Raw genomic sequence first — 16241 nt, 5'->3', positions numbered from 1 at the left:
TTTCACAGATTTTGGCATAGCCTTCCTGCCTTTCACTGCTGCTATGCTGCCCAACTCCCTCATGCTGTTTCTTAAGCACTTTTGAAAGCTGGTAGCCTTGGAAGAAACCTTTCTCGGGAAATAAAATCTTGATGCAGGGGGGGCTGCTTTCAAACTCTGGTCTGGCACCCATGCTGGGGAAAGGCAGCCTCCAGATCCCAGCCATCCCAGAAACATGGGGAGCTGTAGGCCTATAGCCAGATCTTTAAGGAGCTACTTCCAAAAACGTTTGTTTTATTACTTAAAGCATACATGAAGAAGATGAGTGGTGACTACAGCCTAGGGTTAGTCAATGTGTCTTCACCTTCCATGTTAATAACAAGGGGATAATGCTTGAAATAAGATGTGTACATATAGTGAGGCACTGCAACAGGTTGTCCAGAGAAGCAGTAGCTGCCCCATCCCTGGAGACACTCAGGATCAGGCTGGACAGGGCTCTGAGCACCTGATGGAGCTGTAGGTGTCCCTGTGCATTGCAGGGGAGTTAGACTAGATGGCCTTTAAGGGTTCCTTCCAACTCAAACGGTTCTGTGGTTCTATGCTGTATGGCAACTGTTGAGTCCCGGCCTGAACCACTGATGGAGCACCTGGGGAAAGGACCCGCTCAGCCCTGGGAGCACAGGTGAAGGCAATTCAGCTGTGTGACCAGGAGGGATGGAGCCTGGCTGCACCTCTCTTGGAGGTTGGTTGGAGATCCCTTCTTGGTGAAGCTTTCTCTGAGAACCTGGAGTCTTCTGATATGGGTGAGCAATCTTCTTCCCTTCCTTTATAGCATCTTTCTATTGTGCTGATCCTTCCACCATAATGCCTCTGTTGTAATGCCTTTCCCATCTTATTGGTCTGTCCAATTGCTATGTATGCATATTGTTTAGGATACATTTATGCAGTTATGAAAATAAATTATTAGAGCTTTAAAATACTGTACAGTAGTCAGAACCAAGATGTGCTCAGCTCTTGTTTTCCCACTGGGAGTGTAGCTACCTAAAATGGAGTCAATAAGCTTTTCCGGCACTGTTCAGAAAGCATTATGGGTTCATTTATTTTTACTTCCCTCCCCCCATTATTTGATAGCTCTTTTAAGAGTTGTGAGTTTTACTTGCTTCCTTTTGATCAGAAGGAAAAGGTACTGTAGGAACTGAGGCGCTGCAGTGACTCTGGCTTTGAACTCACCAGGTCTAAAAGCCTGCAAGAACATTTTCTCTTTCAGCTTTCCAGCCTGCTCATAGAGCTAGCTGGCTGATGAAGGGCTCTGTTAAATTGTCCTGAAGGATAGCTAGAGAGCCGGGCACTATAGTCTGAGCTCACAATGCAATTGATACGTGTATATATTTAGTTTAATCATATTAAAACGTATACGTCAGGCTTGAGAGGTATGTATATTTAATTTCAAGCAGTTCAGCCCTTCCTCTTTCTTATAAAAGTTTATTTCTCATTCCCATGCTTGCAGAGGTGCCGTCTCCTGCAAATGCTGCAGCTCCATCTAGTGGCACTGCAGGCAGTTGGCGGGGAGGAGGCAAATGGAGAGATGAAGGAACTGAAGAAAGGTGTTAGGATTGAAAGTTGTGTTTTCGGAAAAGTTATTTGGGATTCCGTTTCGGGTATCTGAGTCGACCCGAGCACTGTTTGGAATGAGAAACATTTAGATGACGGTCGTTTGGAGAAGTTAGTTGATCAGAGAAGGCCATCCATTTCTCTTTGTTATTTTTTCCTTGCCTGAGGAGCCACAGACATACAGATGTGAATTACTGATAGAAGGTTGTGTATTTTAAACTATATGTGTATATATAACCACGAGGTCCTTGTAAAAATAGCTTTTATCTAAGTTTCCTAAAACATTTGGCAAACATTTATTAAGCTTCAAAACACCCAAATCTGTTTGCTCCATTCATTCATTGATTCATCTGTCTGTCCACCCATCCACAGTCTACAGAGATTGTCTGCATGTTTATATGGACAGCAGACCTTATTCTGCTCTCAATTACGTTATAACAATTTATTTCAGTGTAGTTATTTCCAACTGTCACTGCTTTGACATGAAATTAGTGTCTTCGTATCTGTATATACAGCAAATACACACAAAGTGTGATGAACATATGTTGCAATGTGATCTGAATGCAAACAGCAGGTTGGTTCTTCGGGGTTCTCACCTCATCCAGATGGGAGCTGACATTCAGTATTCTACACCATTACATCCAGGTTTAGTTTTTCAACACATCTAGCTCTTGCCTTTGATCTAATAAGAAAATAAACATTCTTGATTTGCTCAGCTGCTGTCTGAGCCACAAAACCTTTCTGGATTCCAGCTTGTGTCCTGAGCTGGACTCCCATGCTGCTTGTACATAACTGTTGAATTCAGTAAATGTATTTAGCCTTATTAAGATTCAGAAAAGCAAATATTATCCTCCAGTGATGCAGCAGATAACAGCAGTTAATAACAAGTATGTGATAAAGATCACAGGATTCCCTGTAAACAAGATGCTGCATTGCACAGAGAGCATCTTGTCTGCATATGTTTCATAAGTAACTAGGCATCCTCATGGGCTTCTTTAGTTATTTTAGAAAGTTGTGTAAACAGCATTATCTACTTAATGCCCCAAATGATATAATAATTGATATGGAAATGGGGCAAAGCTCAATAGATTGTAGTACAACTCTCCACGGACTCTCGGAGATGATCTGCCCAGACTTTATTTAAATTTTATTCTGGCTTGTGTGTTCGCAGCCTGCGGTTTGTTAAATATGCTGGGCAGATGTTGGTTGGACAACGCTTTCTTTTTTTTTTTTTTTTTTGACCTTTTCTTTCAGAAATGCGAATTTATACTTGGATTGTTATCTTCTGTGTGCTTCAATGCTAAGTGTCAGTAACAATGAGTAAGAGCATACTGGAAAGCTCTGGTGCATTGTGTGCTGTTCGCTTCGGCTGAATGGCAGGGAAAGTGGATCATCATGGATTGCTGACAGCTATGATACTCTCTACTGCTTGTCGCCGCCTTCTGGTTTAGATTACAGGAGCAGGGGAAAGAAATAATGCAGATTTAGGAATTGCTTAAAACTGGAAACTGTGTTTCAGAATAGTGTTCTGTTCCTTCCTGTGGAAAATTATATTGATACATTTTTATATATTCTATATTCCACATATACATTATTAAAACCACTTACATAAGGTTTTCTCTTTTGCTACTTTTAAAAAGCAGCAGATAAAATATTTTACTATTCACCTATTACTTTTTCGAATATGTCAGCCAGATTCCCTCAAGTATTTCTGCCACAGCCATCGGGTGCAATTGTCTCATGGATAAAGCTGGGTTGTTGTTGACCATCCAAGCTGAACTTAAGAACATGCGATGGAGGCCTGTGTCTGTTTTGCAAAGCTGTACAGCCTGTAATGCTTGGCCATTTATCCAGACAAGCAGTGTGGTCTCCAGACCACTAAATGAGACTTGGAGAAAATCGCTTCTCTTATTTGTACCGCAATTCCCCAGGCTGTAAAATGGGGAAAATGATATATTGGAATAAAGTATAAGTAACACATAACTTAATAGAAGAGGGCAAAGCAATATTGTTATTCACTGCCATGCCAATGAAAACTGGTTAGCTATAGATCAGTTAATTCTACAGGGATGGAAAGTTACAGCATTTTCACATGTTAAGTCTAAGCAAGATTCCTCTGATGTGTTGCTTTCCTGCAAGCTGGACAGCATGCAGTGCTGCAAACATGGGGAGGGGGGGGGAAGGCAATAAAAGTGGGGAAATTATTTTTTTTCCTGTTGTTATGATCTCTCACCACATAACTGCTGTGAAGGTGGAACAGAGTCACGGCCATGCTCCCTACCTGCCTCTACTCCAAGCTGCCTGAGTGTGACACGGACATGCTGCTTTTGTCACAGTTTTGTCACTGATTCAGACAGGACCCCTTAAGAAGGTGCTACCTTTGGTCCATTTTAATTATCTTGCTATAGTATATTCTGGGAGGATCAGCCTTTGAATCTCTCAATTCTCATACTTTTGTTACACCTAGAAAAACATACTAATATATGTTAGATAACATAAATAATACTCATATTTTGAGTTTAATTACTAGCTGTTAAAAACTACTTAAAATACAAACTTTCAATTCTAGGCCCTTCTATTATCCTATATTTTTTCCAAGCCATTATTCTTGTAACAATGCACAACAGTGTTTTTCAGGTTCGGTGCATTTTCAATTAGCTGATTCTTTTATACATCTGGGAGGCAGCTTAGTACAGTTATTTCTAATTTACAGACAATGTAGTTGGGTTTTTGTATCGGGAGTACAGACCTAGAAGTACTCAGTGGACTACATTCTGCTGAAAATAATGAACTGTGCTAGCATGACCTGTTAATTGTGTTATTTATGATAATCTGTTTGCCAAACTATTCCTAGTGTATAGAAGTGTGAAGAAGTACAGAAGCAGCTAAATACAGACGTTTTCAGCTGTTAGAAAGCTTTCACAACAGCATTAGGGCCAAGATAAGTGTAGCTGTCAGATACAGTGATGGGGTCCCTCAAGAAATTAATGTAATATTTCAGAGCCACTGAAACAGTAGCTGCTACCAGTTGGGCAGTTACTGAGGCAATGCCCAATTTACACAAATGTCTGAAAGACAGCAGAGAAGCACACGCTGAGGACAGGTTGTCCATTAGCCACGTGTCTCACAGCTGGATAATCAGAATTAAATACTGCTGATCTTTAGCCAGATGTTCTCCTCAGTAGCACCCTTCTGTACTTCCTTCCCATTATGGGTATATTGCGTGGGGTATGAATTTTGCACTCAGGTCTGAGCTGCACTTGGAGGTTGCCTCAAACAAGGGTACACCTTCTTTCACATCTGATGGAGTGATCATTAGTGTTCCTCACTCCTGCCAAGGTTGATTATTAACCTTCCCTCAGGTCATCCCTTCAGATTCATTAAGTTGGGTAGGATTCAGCATTCTCAGAAATGGCAAAGTGCTGTTTGATTGGGCTTCACCTGGAGGAGCAAAAGCCTACAATCAGTGTCCAAAGATGCGTCCTTTAGGTTGCGTTGACTGAAAAGGCATTTTTCTTCTTGAAAGGAAGTAATTTTCCCATAAGCAAGCAATACAGTTGATTCTGCAGATTAAGTGCTTTGTTCATGGTATTCTCCTGATGGTCCACACAAAATGATTTATATTCAAAATACTATCAAAATAAGCAAACCATACAAGACTTCTTGTTACAAATTTATTTCCAAAAGCCTTAATAATCTTAGGTCTAGAGTAAATATAAAATTTCCCAGCATGTTGAGAAATATTTGATTTTTTTTTTTCCCACCTATTGAAGTTATGTTATCTTAACAGGTAATTTCCAATTATTGCTCTTTACTCTTTACATTATTACACAAGATAATGTGTTCAGGAAAAGAAGCAGGCAGCTTTGCACTTTAACAAAGTTGCTTCTTGTATTCATTTTACATATTCCCGAACTGCAAGCTCTTTCAGGGAAAAAACACGTACGGGATCTTTTTTTGCCTTCCATTCTTCCAGTTTCTCTTGCAAAGACAAAAAGTCCTTGCCAAGCTCATATGCCAAAGTGATCATTGCTTCTAACAACGGGATGTAGTACTTGTGACTGTTACGCATGCAAAGGTATGACAGAGCCTTTTCCCCGTATTCAAAGGCACTTGCTGCATTTCCCAGGTCCTTGTGGCACACCACAATAGCGCAGAGGGTAGGGACAATTGCAACAGGGTTGCCTCTGGTCAGCCTTTCCTGCAGACGGATGACTTCCAGCAGGATTTCCAAGGCCTTGTTGTACTGACCACCCCGCAGGCAGCCATATGCTTCCTGAAGCTCAGGCTTTGTTAAAAAGTCAATAAATTTTTTTGATCTCCTGATAAATTTCATCGAATACAGAAGCCTCAGGTAGTCCTTAAAGGCCAATTTTCTCTCACTGATTATTTCGTCTGTGAAGTTCCCTGTTAGGGCTTTTTTTGGAAAGGTCACATCTTCCATTTCCTCACTGAAGTCCTCCAGAAGATTTCTGTGCAGTTTCTCAAAATCAGAATAACGCCGTTCAATTACAGACTTGTTGCTGTCAAAGCTTCCCGTTTGCAAAATTATGATTTTATACATCTAAACACAACAAAATAGAAAAATGAGGACCATCCTAACCCTATGCAGCCACATCTGTCTGTACAAATACTTTGTTTGTAACAGCTGTGGCTGCTGCAGTCGTTGTCAGTGAACAGAATGAATTTCCCAGACTTAATAGTGAATGCAGTGTATTTTACATTGGCCATAATACTCAGAAATGTTCATATTGGACACTTCTTAGGGATTTGGAGACATTATTCATACTGTGAAAGAAGGAATATTTGGCATTAATATTTGGGATATGCAAAAATAAGATGGAGCAACTCTGGAGTCTCTTTTCCCCTCTAAATCTTTGTCCCGTAATTCAAACTTACTTGGCATATAAATAATTCAAAGAAGTGACACTTCTACCAAAGTCTGTGTGTGCTAGCCAAAATCCTGCTCTAACAGCAGCACTGTCCCACGTTACCAGTACTCAATGCTATGGCTTCTGTAGTTCTTCGCTAGTGTAGAATAAAATAACTAATGAATGCGATATTCAAAATAGCTGCAAAGTAACATTGAGTGCTGTGTGGTGTACAAACATATTCTCCTTTGGTCCTGATCCAAGTACAGTAATGTTGAAGAAGGGCCAAATATCTGATACGCATAAACCAGTGGAGCTCCAGGGAGGCCAGCATAGCTGTGTCGCTGTGCACCAGCCAAGGGCAAGGACTGCTGGCTTTTGGGTGAGGACCATGTTCACATTCAACTTTCTCCCATTCTCACTGAATTATACAGCAACTGGAGCAGTTTAATGCACACGAGTTGTTTTCTGTGCTGGTATAGAAGGGTGCAAAACTGTACTAGCAGTGGTTTCTTTCTGATTCTATTCCTTGATTTTTTTTATTATTTTTTTCCTTAAAGAGAAATTCTCTGTTTTAATCTTCGTAAATGATCTTTACAGGCACTTCTTGAAAGGTTTGTAAATTTGAGCTGACTTCTCTGATCTCTTTTCATTTGTAGGCACTGTGACATTTTCCTATATTTTGCCCTGCTCCCTGCTGAAAAGTGTATATACTCTTGGAGCATGTTCAAAGCAATCATATGAACAATTTTTGAAGTTGCCATTTTAGCAAGGGCAGCTAAGTGAATAATTTACAAGTACTTGATTTTTTTGTCTTTATGGAGCATGCATGAGAAAGGGGAGAAATGCCATTTAATTAAACTGTCATTCAGATTGGCTCAATTTTGTTGTAACGTAGCTGTGTTTAACTACCTGCATGTACACCAAGTGATAACAGTGCCCTCTTACAGCTGTACTAAAATATTTTTTAATTATTCAGTAAGCTGGATACTCTCCAGCACGTGCAAGACAGTAGCATCTAAATAGGTGTGTATAGCACACAATGAGATCTTAGGACGGTCTCTAGAATGTAAATGTACCTGCTTTAAATTCTGAGCTGCATCAGCAACAGCAGAATGACTGTTAGCATTTTTAATCTATGGATCTCAGAGGCTGCTGCAAAACATCCCTTTCTGTGCATCACCAACCAGGGTACTGAAAGAGACTTGCTCTAGCTCGGTTCTCCAGTAGTCCAGGAGTAGAATTAGAAAAAAACAAGTCTCAGTGCTTTGAGAAAAGATATCAGAAATGCAACCTGTTCTTCATTCCTGCCCCTCGTGCTCATGCTTCACTTTAAAATGCAATAGAAAAACATCATTTAATGGAGCCCTAGGTAGGGAAGGGGAGCAGTCCCAGAAGAGTGCTAGCTGGTGGATGTCTTAAGCTTTGTCAACAGCAAAGAATTTTGCACTTGTGCTAACATAAATCTTCAATGTGGAAGTTATATAAATACAATGCAGCTGTTAGAGCAGCTTAGGTCGGTGCAAGTGTAACCACATTGATACTTGTGTGAATTTCTTTAATGTTGACAAGCCTCTAGGTGTAAAGGGTATTTGAGTACTAATTTGCTTGATATCACTTCTCTACTGTTGCAGGTTTTATGAAGCAATTGTCAGAGGGTTTCTTAGGGGCAGATTCCACCAGCTATGCCTATGTGAACAGCGAGAACAGGTTCTACTCAGTATGATCACGGCTTGCAAAACTCAGGCGTAGTGAGGCTTTCATGTACTGATGCATGCTGTGTGCTGCACAGATCCCTGTAGAGTGAATAAAAATTAATGATCTTCTTACATATTCATTTTTTCACTTACCACATATTTAGATAAGTGGTGCTCTACAATTCTGGTTGATGGAATTTCAAAAAGGAGTTTGACCTGTCTGCACTGGCTTTTTTCATTCCTCCAGTATTCCTGAAGCTCCTTAGTGGTCATTGAAGAGTTGGGACTTAGGGATGCTTTGGAATCTAAAAAACAATATATTGAGTATTTTAAATTATAACCTTTGTGCGTGGAAGGAAACCTTTTACACCTTTATTGTGAAAGCGGAGCTTAGAATTTCTGTCATTGCAAAAGCAAAACCTAAAGCACGATAGATTAAATGATTTCTCTGCTAACAAAGACAGCTCCAGATTATCTGAGGAAAGCTGTAGTGCTCTGGAATTTGAAAGACAATAAATTGGCTGCAACATATACGTTTATGTTACTATGGAAAAGCATTGACAAGAAGCATTGTATGTCCAGGCTGTAACCTCAGGCACAGTCTGAGCGGGTGGTACCACCTCCCTGTCCTACAAGCAGCCCTACCAAACCCTGACTTGCTCTTCTGAGTCAGGTGTTTCTCCAGGCTAGGAGGAGATACAGCTAAGATGTTTCTATCATTACTAAGATGAGGAGATAATACAATGCAGATGCAAATTCAGACTTGCATTGAAGTACTGACCATATTCAGATACTGGGGCTGCACAGTAACAGGCTAAAGCTGAGAAAGCATGAACATCCTAACCTTAAAGGAGAAACTCAAGTAACCAGCTCAGCTGAAGGAGGAATTCTCACATCCTCCTTTTCTTTTGTAGCTGAAGTGATGCCACAGTGATATTTATTTGTGCACCTCCCTCACCACCCACACACAGTCACAATCACGCAAAAAATCCCCACCATATATGCACATGTAAAAATGTAGGTCAGCTGGTTGAAGTGTTTGCTCACAGGGGAATTTGACACAGCCTTCCAAAAGGGTGATTTCTCTGTCTTTGAAATATGGTGACAACAGTTTTCATGAGGTGGCATACAGGCTAGCAAAGTGGATAAAAGGAATGGAGTATTTGTATTTCCACAGGCACAGCGTTCTCAGTCTTCTGTTAGCAATGTATCTGTCAATGCACTCAGCTGAAGTCAGTCCACAACTTATCCAGCATTCAGACAGTGGAAATGAATGACCACAGATGAGTGGGAGGATAACTGCTTGGTGCAGAAATAGAGACATAAAGGCCCTGTAGTACTTCCTCAGTGGCCCCATTTTTACATGTTGTTAATCGTTTGGTCATACAGTTTCAATTATCAGTGCCTTTGGGGTTTGGCTTGCTCTCTACGAAGCATAATTTATTAGAGAGAGAGAGAGGTGCTGTTTATGAGAGCTTTACAGGCTGAAAATCTTGATGAAATCATATATGTTATGTTTATATTTAACATTTTATTCAACAACATAATAACTGTAATGTTAGGCATAGTAAAAATGTGCTGCTGCTGAAGCAGTGCTGCTGCTTCATAGGGCATGTGAGAGACTACTGCCTCAGGTTAGTATCAGTCAGGTGTCTGGTGTAGCATCTGCCTTGCTGATGCTACTTTACTATTGTAGTAAATAAAGCATTTTTTTTTAATATGAAAGATTAATAGCTATATGAAGAATAAAATGAAAGAATGGCATCTACCTCGGAGGTCGTCTCTTCCTGGGTTTTCTTTGCTCAGTTCACAAGAAATTTCAGCTTTGGGTTGACTTTGTTCTTCATCTGGAGGAGCTGTGATAGAAAATGTAGCAATCGTGCTTGCAGCTTCCAACAGCTCCCTTTCTGCTGTGCACTCTGGGTCCTGCTCCATTGCAAAGCTGTCACAAAAGATTATAAAAAATGTGACATTACTTAGTGGCATGCCTTTAGAAGATCCAGTCTGGTAATGTTTTTTTACTGGCTTCCTCATTGCTCCCTGTGAACATTGTTTTACATAAAGTAAAGGGAACCACTGAAGAACATAACTTCAGTGGAGGGCAATTGTACTTTGCCCTCAATCTCACAAGTGGTAGTTCAGATGAACTCAGATCTCTGACGTTATTAGTATCGCTAGCGGTCCGGCTCTCTTATATTGTTAGTAGTTACTGTTCTAACGACTCCCAAACTTGCCATCTGTTCTTAATCATTATGTTGGCCTATAAGGCAAAATAAGGTGATACCTGTAACAATATATTATATATTTTTTTATTTCATAGTTTCAGGTTCTCTCCAGAGATTTGTTGCTATATGCTGAGAACAAAATCAGCCTGATAATGACTAGGTGGAAGGTGATCAGAGTTTTCTAATTATGCACTGCATTTTCCTTTTTATTACTCTTTTAGTCCATATACTGCGCTGCTGATAGGTTTGTAGGTCTGTCCTCTTTGGACAGATATTTTGCCAGATACTCATAAAATGCTTAACAAAATACACTCCTACTCTGTAGAGTGGGCTGGTTATTCTGCCATGTAGATGTCTCCTTAAGATGATGATGATGTTGTTAAGTAACTATTTAAAACATCATTGTGTTCTACTAGCAGTTGAGAATGTTTTAAGAGCATCCTAACAGCTCTGGCAGGGGGCTGTGTTTGGTTAGTTAGTATGAGGGAGTATTCCTCATAGTTCATCGAGTGGGTGGAAATCACATAACATGAAAACCTGTTCTAAAATAATCCAAGTTTCCTTGCTAGAGATGTAAAAATAATGCACAAGGTTATTAAGCAAGGCAGGCAGAGGTGTTACTACATATCATTTTGCCACCACTTGTCTACCACAGGGTTGAGCAATGCCTGACACAGAGGTGAGGAAACTCCTTCAGCAGACCTATTGATTTCTGGTAAGCTATACAAGGAAAAGCAATTACTTTCCCCACTGGAAAGAACGGAAGTGCTTTCCTGTAGCAACAGCCTTTCCTTTGCCTTCCCTGGCTAAACAAGAACATTGTTACTCTCGTTATTAAGAGCATTCTGAAGCCCTTATTATTGGAATTTGGACTAGGGGATGAGATCTCTCTGATGAGTAGCCAGTTATTTCCAGCTGTTCAGCCCTGTGGATAGCTGTGACAGTTTATACCAAGAGGATGAAGTTTCAAATATTTGTTTTTCGTGTAAGGATAATCTCAGATACACCAGATTAAATGAGAAATGAGAAAGACAAACTCACAAGTGAGAAAATCTAACCTGACAAGCAAGAGTGTATTTATATTCAAAATATACATCTTTATATATATACATGTAATGTTAAATACATAAATATAAGTGTAAAATATGATTTGTCAGAGAAATGCAATGATATGCAAGACTCCACATATCTGCTTTGAAAACTACTTGTACTTCACAGGAGCACTTTGTTTCACTTTCGCACCTACAAGTCACTGTAGGCAGCTTTAACTGAACAACTGTTTATTTTTACATTAAAAAAAACAAAACAAAACTGGAAAACAATATGAGGAAGCCTGCAGCAAATCACACAGTTTTACTTTGCCCAGACACCAGGCCTGCTCTCTGTCACAGTAAACACCGCTCACACTGAGTTATGAGTAGCAGCAGAAACCGAAGGGCGCAGAATGCTCACCTGGGGAACGCCGAGGAGGTTTTAGCTGTGGTGCGCGCGTAGTCGGTACGAAGTCAGGAGGGGCCTGCTCTGCATTTTTCAAGACAGAAAAATACGTGTGTGTGTGTGTGTGCTTTGAGCGGGCACGTTCTGTATGTTACAGAAAGGAAGGAAGAAGTCTTGATTAAATCAGACTTCCTCGTCCAATTGGCTTGCTCTTTTGGCGCATTAAGTTTCCTATCTGCCTCGAACAGCCCGGCTGCTGCCTGCAGACAAGATGCAGCGATGCAGCTCGAGCCACAAGGGCAGGGCTGCAAACCCCAGCCAGTCCTACACGTGCAAACACAAAGCGTGGCAGGGGAAGGAGCTCAACAGTCAATGCAATTAAAAAATCAATGAAAACACGTCCGCATGGATTTCCGAAACCAAAAAAAAACCCATGCTTAGCAAATAAGAGATTAGGAAAAATGAGTCAAATATGTAAATGCTCTTATGTGGAAAAATATGCCCTGTAGGACATCTTTAGAGACTTAACATCCAGTTCAGGAAAGAACATGCAGATGGTACCACAATAAATAGCCTTGTTCAATGTAAAATTGCACTTCTGACAGAACCCCTGATTCCACACAGTACTTAAACATATGATTAATTTCAAATATCTGCTTAATTGAAGTTCAAAAATGAACATTATCATATTTGACGTGACTACTAAACTTGAAATGAACTTGTGTGTGCCTAAAATTAATCCTGTACTTCAATTCTTTGTTGAGCTGAGGACAAAGCGAAGAAGAATGATGCATTAATCTCCATGTCCACTGGCCAAGATGCTTCCTTTTGTAGTTCACTTCGCTTTGGAAATTCGCTTTAAAGCACTGAGATGGCTATTCCTGGGGTAAGCAGTGTGGATGCTATCTCTTTAGTAAAGTAAGTTTCCCTGTTGCCAAAGCTCACTCAATGAAAAACCAAGGGATTTTAATGTAGCACAAATGTGGGAGGCAAACATCCAAAGAACCACATGGATCCTGCCCCACACATTCCTTTAGAACAAACAATTTCAAATAATGTAAGATCAGGGCCAGAAACTGACAATGTCTCTCTTCAGCTTTATTCACAACATAAAACAATGCCAACTTTAACTTGGACTCTCTCTAAATGTAGACATTTTGCCAAAATAACTGTCAGAATGATGAAAAATCGCTCCTATGCAACTCCAGCCATACTGGCAAAACCCTTAACATAGATGCTGTTATACTGGCAGAGTCCTGTAGCCCATTTAATGTCATCCATGCAGAAAGTGATTTAAATTATACCAGAAAAGAAATCTGTGCTTGCCAATACAGCTCTAAGGTGTAGCTGTACCAGCCAACACTTTTAAGTGTAGACAAGGCATGGGTTTCTGGCTCGAGTCTCATTCCTTTAAAGTTAGATTTAGGGGTTTGGTTACAATTGTGAATGAAATCCAAGGAGGATTTCAGTGCATTTCACTCATCCTGACAGTTCACAGACGTATCTGAGCTTTGAACTCTGAATTTGCTACTTTATGTGTTGCCAAAAAACAATGTATTGTTTTGTGGTGCTTTGTGCTCTTGTCCTGGTCTTGATGAAGCCAAAGGAAACGGAGAAAGTATATTTTTCAGTTTATTAATAATGACCTTTATGTTTAATTATTTCAGAGTGAGTACCTCCTAGTCTAATTAACCTGGATGATTAAAAAGATGTGAAATCTGCAATTATGAGCATGACTGAGTGATATGAAATAGCTTACAAATCAAGGGTGTTCTGCAGGAATTCTGCCTGCCTTGGCAGCATCAGCTGTTCTGCTTACAGCTGGTTCCTGAAGGGTGGGTAGGAAGCATCCCCAGGACCACTGCTAACCCCATCAGCTGTGGCATCCATGTTACCTGGCTGCTGCTCCCATGCTCTCAGGCTTGGTCCAGGCAACCCTTGGCCCTTCACTGGGACCAACTGCTGTTTGTCTAGCAGTGTTTTACTTTTCTGAATGTCTGCTTGATTAACACATTCGGAAAAAATCTACAATATACAGTGGGGTTTGCTAGCAGAGTGCATAACTGATAGCTCTTTCCTTGTACTTTCACTTTCAGCAGTCAAATACCATATGAAGGATTAAGCAGCAGCAAAGGAGAACGTTCATAGGAGCAGCATACCGTTCTGAGACAAGCAAGTGCTCTTACCCTCTAAATTGATCTGGCTATTCATAAAACAATGGTAAATTTTAATGAAAACGTGCTCTGTCACATGTAGTGGTGAAAAGAGGATGCTTATGCACTGGCTTACTCAGAGTTTGTATTCTGCACAAGCATTGACTTTGTCTGACATACACAGAGAGCACAGTATTAAATGCATTTACCAAGGGATATGGAAAAAAAATGTTCTGCAGTAACATAGGAGCAAGGCAAGGTTAAAGTTGTAATACTGCTGTTCATAGAAGTGGTTGTCATAGGATTATGTCCTCCATACATATTTAAGAGGAAATGACTCATTTTAGGAAGAGCAGCCTAAAACTGGGTAATTAGCCACCAGATGAGCTAGCCTTGTGATGTCACGTTAAGGATGCCTGGAGGGAAAGACCAGTGTTCATGCTTTTGACGGTTAAAGAACCAGAAGGGACTGCCACAACAGTGTTAGATGTCATGCCTTGATTTGGGCAGTTAACATTTTCCCAGTCTCATAGTTACAAAACCCCAACAGAGGAAATATCTAAAACTCATATGAGCTTGAAAACTGATGAGATAAACCCACGTTACATAGGAACTGCAGTTTGCTACCAGATTCTTCCTGTTCTAACGGGCATTGCAAGCTCCTATTTGAGTTAAAGAATATGGCTGTAATACCCAATTATAAAACCTCTTCAGCTCCAGCCCTGTGAAATACAGCTTCAGATGACCTCCTAGGGCTCATGCTGCTGTTTGCTCTCAGGCTCCAAGCTATGTATTAGCAATAAATCCTGATTTATTGTACCAAATCATTCATTACAACTGCGGGTAAGGAAAAATACCAAGAGGGGGCAGGAATACTCAGCATGTTTGTCCAAGTCCTCTCCTACCACACAACTAATAGTAAAGAAAGTGCTGTGATGTTGCTTTGATGCTTCTGCAGGAATTTTTCCTCTCTTTTTTTCCTCTCTTTTACTGCAGCTGCATAAATAGTTCCCGTTTCCGTGTTTGAAGTGGAAATAATCATATGTTCTGCATGAATATTCAGCACTTTGGGGTGCTGATAAATGTATCGCACAGCACTGTCCTGGCACAGCACTAAATCCCTTGATATTTAAGTAATGTTTAATTGTAGGGCGGTGTGTCTTCTGCAAGTGGGATTTGTTTACAATACTTCATTATTACAGAATGTTTTTATCAAGAAAAAAAATGGTGCTACTTAACGGCAAATGTGTTGTGCTGGCGTTACAGACAGGGTTTGGAACGTGAAAGAAATGCAGCAGGCCCATTTTACGCTGCCCAAGTCCTGCTATCGCTTCACAGCTCCTTTATACTGCTGAAGGAGTACGAAGGAGCTGCAGAGTGAGTAGGAGCTCGGGCTGCCTTCCAGCTGTGCTCCGTCAGCGGCGCGGAGCTGCAGCGCACGCCCGGCGGCTCCGTGGGACGTGAAGGTGGGCTGCGTTTGAGGGCGCTGTTCCGTCTGTGCGCAGTGAAGGCTTTCTCACGGTGTGCGCACGTCGGTCGTTTTCCCTGCTGATAACATCGAGAGCCGAGTACGTAATTACGCGGACCAGATAAGCGTTTCTAAATATTTGCTTTTCAGCTCCTAGATAATGCCGCGCAGAGCCATTCCTGGCTCGTATTTCGTTATCTAATTCTTACTGTGTGTCTGTCGACTTTCCTTCTTTCAGCACGGCCACGGCGTTAGTGTTTACAGTCGAGTTCCACGGGTGCTTTACGTAAGTCGAGTGTAAACATCGCAGCCTTTGGGTAACAGGATTTCAGCACACACGGATGCTTGTAGGAGCAGCGTCAAAGGCAGCAAATCGCAGCGAGCGATAGCCACCTGGAGGCTGAGCGCAGCACAGCCTGCTTTGCTCCCCAGCTCAGCAGCCGTGCCGGGGGCCGCGTGGAGCAGCGGGCACTGCGGCGGGACGCAGCTCGGCGCCCTCTGCTTCCTGCAGGACTGCTCGCCCCGAGCACCGCTGCCGGTTGGACTCAGTAGAGCCGCGCTCGGGTGACGGCACCCTCAGACGCTCGGCTGCGGACGAGCTGCACCTGGTTTTGCTAAGCTCCGTATGCAGCGTTGTTTCGCGCACCTGTGGAAGGCCGCTGGCGGCGCGCAGAACACAGCCGCCCCCGCGGGCCCGCCCTCCGCGCGCGGCACTGCGCGGACACCTGTGCTGTACGCGCAGCCCGCCGCCATCGCGAGACAAACGGCCCCGCCGCCAATGGGCAGGCAGCGAGCACGGC

At 41.7% G+C, this 16241-nt stretch overlaps 2 protein-coding genes across 7 annotated transcripts in view; one reads left to right on the top strand and one right to left on the bottom strand.

Moving 5' to 3' along the window:
- The window catches only part of CYLD (CYLD lysine 63 deubiquitinase), an 81511-nt gene that overhangs the window by 40640 nt on the left and 24630 nt on the right, over positions 1–16241 (top strand). For 2 of the 4 annotated variants that reach the window (XM_040707151.2, XM_040707149.2), the window contains exon 1: positions 15348–15541. The exons of the other annotated variants lie outside the window; for them this stretch is intronic. The gene's annotated coding sequence lies outside the window, so the exon portion shown is untranslated. Of the gene's footprint in view, positions 1–15347; positions 15542–16241 lie in introns of those variants that run through there. 4 annotated transcript variants of the gene reach the window in all.
- On the bottom strand, positions 5251–16202 carry SNX20 (sorting nexin 20). Of its 3 annotated transcripts, XM_046899433.1 has the most exons (6): positions 15651–16202; positions 15213–15521; positions 11836–11904; positions 9928–10100; positions 8312–8463; positions 5251–6154 (listed from the first exon to the last, which is right to left on the bottom strand). In XM_046899433.1, the coding sequence occupies exons 4-6, from the start codon at positions 10091–10093 to the stop codon at positions 5486–5488; spliced, it is 987 nt and encodes a 328-aa protein (XP_046755389.1). In that variant the 5' UTR covers positions 10094–10100; positions 11836–11904; positions 15213–15521; positions 15651–16202; the 3' UTR covers positions 5251–5485. The 3 variants fall into 3 exon arrangements, with proteins under 3 accessions (XP_046755389.1, XP_025009929.2, NP_001280250.2); NM_001293321.2 differs by lacking the exon at positions 15213–15521 and having other exon boundaries at positions 5255–6154; positions 15651–16153; XM_025154161.3 differs by lacking the exons at positions 15213–15521; positions 15651–16202 and having other exon boundaries at positions 11836–11973.

Source organism: Gallus gallus, chromosome 11 (genome assembly GCF_016699485.2).
Source record: "Gallus gallus isolate bGalGal1 chromosome 11, bGalGal1.mat.broiler.GRCg7b, whole genome shotgun sequence".
In the NCBI taxonomy this organism is placed as follows: domain Eukaryota; kingdom Metazoa; phylum Chordata; class Aves; order Galliformes; family Phasianidae; genus Gallus; species Gallus gallus.
This window is presented reverse-complemented; position numbering and strand designations above follow the sequence as displayed.

Coding starts and splice junctions, on each gene's coding strand:
- SNX20 (XM_046899433.1), bottom strand. CDS start 10,093: ATGGAGCAGGACCCAGAGTGCACAGCAGAAAGGGAGCTGTTGGAAGCT. Junction 8,464..9,927: donor AGGAAGAGACGACCTCCGAG/GTAGATGCCATT, acceptor ATTGTTTTTTAG/ATTCCAAAGCATCCCTAAGT. Junction 6,155..8,311: donor ACCACTTATCTAAATATGTG/GTAAGTGAAAAA, acceptor TGTTGTGTTTAG/ATGTATAAAATCATAATTTT.